This window comes from Dufourea novaeangliae, unplaced genomic scaffold (genome assembly GCF_001272555.1).
Source record: "Dufourea novaeangliae isolate 0120121106 unplaced genomic scaffold, ASM127255v1 scaffold125, whole genome shotgun sequence".
In the NCBI taxonomy this organism is placed as follows: Eukaryota; Metazoa; Arthropoda; class Insecta; order Hymenoptera; family Halictidae; genus Dufourea; species Dufourea novaeangliae.
In genome coordinates this window covers 4,373,936-4,379,717 of record NW_015374020.1, presented here as the reverse complement: position 1 = coordinate 4,379,717, position 5,782 = coordinate 4,373,936, and the positions used below count along the sequence as shown (strand labels likewise).

Genomic DNA, 5,782 nt, shown 5'->3' with positions numbered 1-5,782 from the left:
GTGCAATTAACGGTTCGACGGGCCGACGGAACGGATTCTCGAGTTGTCACGATCGACAGAGCACGATCGGTTGTACCATTTTTTTGGGGAGTGGGGGGGGGCCATTGATAGGGACTTCGGAGGATTATCGAAAAGTTAACGGTTCCGGGGTTGATCGAGGGACAGTTCAGTGATGTCGATGGAAGTTTTTGAAGTTTGACAAGCGAATACTTGGGACTGGAGAACAGAGGTAGTTAAGAAAAGGAATTCTTGATTTGGTGGAACGTCGATGGATCCTGTGTGTGCATTATACAAGTGAAGACATCTGTGCTGGATTCTTTGGAGATATTCATATTTTGTGGATTTTCGAGAGGCTTTAATAGTTCGTTAGAATATTCCGAAGTGCAGTTCACCGTTGTTGACACGTTTCGAAATAGTCGAGGATGTATTAGAATGTTGTCTTCCTCGATCTCCGGAACCCCGTTCAGCGTCCGCGACATTCTCAGCGAGGATCAGCAGCTCGGAACCATGGATTGCTACCCCGTCGCTCACCATCAGCACCAGATTCAACAGCAACACGCCACCCAAGATTACTATAATTACATCGTGCCGGATAATCAGTGGGAATTCGAAAAATCGATGCCGACTTACCCCCATTACCCTGATTTTAGTAGTCACGTTCATCAGCTGAATCAAATCGCGCCGACGTATCAGGAGCCTACGATCTCAGAAGATGGTAAATGTGTTTTAATAACGGTTTTTTTGTACTGAAATTTTATATTCTTTTGGACGGTGAACGTAGCAGTATGATTGTTTTACAGGTAACGTCGTTACATCGAGCAAGACCGAGTTGAGGAAGAGTCAGTCGGGCAAGAGAACAAAACGGAAGCCGAGAGTGCTCTTCTCACAGGTGAGAACTCACAATAAATTGCTATGTGAGAATTCACAATAAATTGCAATGAAGCTTTTATATTGTTTAGAACCTGATAGAATCTTTAATAAGACGAATATAAATCTATTTGTCTTCAGTTTCGATAAATTACTGCATACTCGAGAAAATCTGAATTTCCATAAACTTCCCCTGTCTAGTCAAAATATTATTTCTTTGTTTCACTAAAGAGTGGCTACTAACCTGACAGATATTGCCAATTAAATAACATCTCTAACATGAACGGGCGAAATACATCGTGTCAGAGCTGGATTTAATAAAACCAATCTATGTTAATCCCCTCGACGTTACTATTTTCCGTTTTCATCTGTTCTTTAACGTATACCATTCACAAACAACAAATCTCTGTTCATAAACATGAAAATGTACTTCTGGATCGTCTTGCATGTATCGAATCAATAAAATCGAAGATCTGAAGAACGTCCCATCGTTTCTTCCAGACGCAAGTCTACGAACTGGAACAAAGATTCAAGCAGCAAAGGTACCTAAACGCCCCGGAAAGGGAGCTACTTGCCCAAACCTTGAAGTTGACCAGCACGCAGGTGAAGATCTGGTTCCAGAACCGTCGATACAAGAACAAACGCGCAAGAATCGAGGACGCGGAAAAGCTGCAGGCTCAGAACATGAAGCATCAATCTCTGAAGAAGATCTCTGTTCCCGTATTGATCAAAGATGGTAAGCTGAATCTTCAGGACACTTACAACCCCACGGTCGGGCCCTATTGGTCCAACATCAGACCGGAGCTGACGGTGTCGATGCAGCCTGACTTCCGTATGAACGACATCCGTCTGAGCCCGGAATTCAGATCGCAAAACGGGGACGTAAGAATGGACCCCAGCATGAGCCCCGAGTTCAAACCGGAAATTCACTCGGACATGAGCGGAAAATCAAGCCTAAACGGGGATCTACAAGTCAGACAGCAAGTTATCGGCACACTATCGGATTATAGAAACAATCTAGCGACGGATTGTCAACGGCAGATCAAGACGGAATACAAGGACAACGAGGTATCACCGTTTTCCGATATGAAGAACATGACGTCGGACGCGAAACCGATCGTCAGCGACGGAAGACCGACGATGGACGTCTCGAGCAGCGACTACGGTTTCGCGAACTACTTGGGCCCCCCTAATTACCAGATGCAGTACGTGAATTATATGGAACAGGTGCCGCTGGACCAGAATCTCCAACGATTGTGGTAAAAACAAACTGACATAAGTTCTTAAATTCGACCGAGAATCGGTGGAGATCTTACAATCGATAGAAACGTTTCTGTGCTTCGTAACTGCGCGAGTTAAACGCCCATGGAGGGGCCAGGGTTCTGATTTCGTGGATAGAGAAATTGTTCAAAGTTACTGTTAAAATGACCGAAAGAATCCTGAAGGAGCAGAGGAAAATTGATATATTTCGAGTATTATTTTTTTAATCATGAAAAATCGACGGATTCGCGTTGATATCCGTTCAACGACGTTACCAAATAGCTAGCCAAAGTGTAATTGTTTACGAGATTTAGATAGGTTTAAATTAGTCGTATATTATAGTTAGCTCTAAGGCCGTGATGTTGGCAGCTGTGTTCTACTTTTTTCTTTAGTTAGGCAAGGTACTCCCTTCGAAACGGTAACGCGCCGCGCTCGAGAGGCCCGGACGGAAATTTCTTCGAGTGGCCTTTACGGATACATCTTACGAACTTGATCCGTATTCACCGTGTTTCTCGTCATTCTACGACTATTTTTTTTTTCTGTCCGACCTCGAGTCATAGAGACTCTGGGTCCAGCCAGATTCACCGCCGAAATGATGACAGAAACGTTTGCTCGGGTATTTTGTTATTTATCGAAGGGATACGATCTCATGCGTAAATTGTACTGTTCGCTTCGACGTACGCGCACCCGTTGGACTGCGCGGATCATACAAATGACAATAAAGTATTAAGTTTAATTATTGCGAGGCATTCTGCTCCTAACGCTTCCGGTTACTGGCATTTCCTTCTTCCACAGAATTGTTCCTGGTTCTTTGTTGGGGTTAATTCGAGCGGGGGAAGAACATTTATTTTAGCCTGTTTACTGTGTTCGACGAGTATACTCGTCAAAATTAATTAACAGACTGAAGACGAGAAAAATAACAATCAATTATATATTTTGAATCAGTTTTTCATTCCTTGTTCTGTGTCACTTCATACAGATATGTAGATTTCTATATGGGTACATAGGGTACAAAATTGTTTAGAAACTTTCTTCTGCTATTAGAACTTCCCTCCTTTCTTCTATATTGTACATTACATTTCCTAGATAAAAAGTTGTTCGTTTTTATTTTAACCATCATATATAAAGATTGCAAATTTTAATTATGGTTTCATAGTTATGCTAACCAATGGTCAATGTCTTCTATATATCACGGATGGTAGATATTCCCTTCAGAGCTTGCAGGTCTTCATTTTCTCTATAAGTAAAAATTCTAAAGGATTGTTCAAGTTCCTCTGTCGGGAAATTCGGTTCGCCAAAATCCATCGAAGCGTCGACTGTTCCCCGGTACGTCGCGAGAACCCCTCTCCCCATAAAACGTTTCAGGTCGATAAAACAAAAGTATGGCGAAACGGCATTTATAAATAGGTGAGTTCTGACAGCTTGAGCGAAGCCATGGGCGCCTTTTAGGTTATCGCGCGAGCACGACGGGTCATCTGGCAGTCAAGTGCCTTCACATAGACGATCCGCGTCGGTGTAATCGTTGTTCATGGTGCTACTGGTGCCATAAAGGGCCATGGGAACAAGCTGATAAAAATGTCGGTGCTGATATTAGGGCCCCCGTGGGCTCACGTGGCCCCATTCACCGTGCACACACCTTCGCGGCGGACCACCCTAGCGAACGAAACCTGGGCCCCGCCTTCGTGCACCTGCATGCACCTGCGTGCACTTGTCGCTGCGGAATCTGCTTAATTTCTCTGGACGAGATCCAGAAGCATCACCCAGTGGTGCTCGAAACGTCGCATAAATTTAATGCTAGGCACGATTAGCTCTTCGAGGATTTGGTTGGTGGTTCATGGAATTTCGAAATTTCTGATTATTAACGCGGTAATACTGATTATAACACGGTTTACTCGAGGGAAATAATAAATTCATATTCGAATGAAAATGATCAACGAACAAAAATGGCAAGAGTCGTCTCTAAAGTTCAGGTGTCTTATAAACTACATACAGAAAAAAAAGTATTACGGAGTTATTCGACGGTAAAGATTTTATTAGTATTGGTCCATGTCTGAATCCTTATCGTGATTACAGAATCCCACTCTGATCCTTACATAGAATAGTGTAATTCGGGGAATTAAAAATAACTATCAGAAACAATGAGAACGATTATTGTTGCTTAAGGTACAGCGCAATGTGTATCGATGCATCGTGCTGAATTCGTGCGACCCATTTCAACCCGAATTTCCGTCTGAAAGCCCCATTAGGATATCGTATATTCGCATAATCAATCATCGGACATTAAACATCGTAATACTCGTAATTCGATCCTATTTGCCTGCGAGCGAAAGGGAGCCGTCGGGTCCTAGGTGAATTCACGAAAGGCTGATGCTGTTCAAATAGACACACTCTGGGTGCATATGCATAAGATGTCTCTGGATCGTTCGGCTTAAATTAGAGGCCATCGCGGTTTTTTTACGGGATTCATTAATCACGACGCGCCCGTCCGATCTCTGCGTTAGCAGGCTTTAAACAGATTTCGTTTATTCAATCATGAATCATTCGATACGTGAAAGTACTGTAATAAATATATAATTAATAAAGGTAATTATCGAAGCGTCTTCGAAAGTTATTAAGTAGTAGTTAATGAAATTGAAATGTGTTAATGAATATGAGCTATTTAAGGAATGGAATTTATAGCTTCGATAATCTACGTAGGTGTGTACGAATTGGACATGAATTTGCCCGAGAAACTCTCCTACCAAGTTACAGCATGACGTATTAATATATAAATGCACATCAAAGACGTACAGTTATCAATACTAATTTTTTAATTCAAGCGTGTTTTTAATAAGAACTTACATTGTTCCTTTAATTTATATTTTTCATAATTTTTCGTTTTCATTTGCACACTTATGACTTCCTTAATACTGACTGTTGATAAGTTAGTTTCTGATGATAATCATTCTCTTCATATCCTACGATTGAGAAAAGAATGAACGAAAGTGACGACTATATTTACTTGCTTGAGTTAGTTGTTGTAACTCCAGATTAGGGTGGTAGGGCTGCAGGAAATTAGAATCCAAAAATATTTAAACATTACAGTAGAATTTTGCTGAATTTTGTGGGGCCACCTGGGGGCGATCGGCCGAACTAATTTTCAAACTATAGTAGACACTCGATAATTGATCATCTCGGGACAATAGAGGGCCAAATTTCGTGGAACTGAACAATTAATGACTGCTAATTACCCGCGCGCTTACCCCACTTGTCGACCACCTTCCGCATTACCACATTCCCACTCTCCCGACTCTAAAAAGAATCGCGCAGCAGTCGAAAATTTGCAGTCTCTCGTGAGCTGTCGAGGTGGTTGGGTGTGTTCTCACACCCCTCGTCAAAAAAAAGGTCATACGGAAGTGAAATATGGTGGTGAATATTCTATTCGTTAAAGTAGAAATTGGATCCACCCCACCCATACCAAGCACACTACGAATCTTTTTCCAAATCCTATTTCCTCGATAAAAACCAGAAAGATCGGCAAACAGTCTTATTTTACGGACCCACTGCCCGTACCCGAAGTCTGTATGGAGAATTAACGAGCAAAATGAATTAATAACAGCTTGGCATGCACAATGGATGGTTGCAATTTAAGTCTATTAATTAATAAACTAACATC

The 5,782-nt window shown here is 42.0% G+C and overlaps 1 protein-coding gene across 1 annotated transcript; it reads left to right on the top strand.

Moving 5' to 3' along the window:
* The first annotated feature begins 432 nt into the window (after positions 1 to 432).
* LOC107189097 (homeobox protein Nkx-2.5-like) lies at positions 433 to 2,130 on the top strand. The gene is made up of 3 exons (XM_015577530.1): positions 433 to 715; positions 801 to 889; positions 1,369 to 2,130. The coding sequence occupies exons 1-3, from the start codon at positions 433 to 435 to the stop codon at positions 2,128 to 2,130; spliced, it is 1,134 nt and encodes a 377-aa protein (XP_015433016.1).
* The last annotated feature ends 3,652 nt before the right edge of the window (positions 2,131 to 5,782 follow it).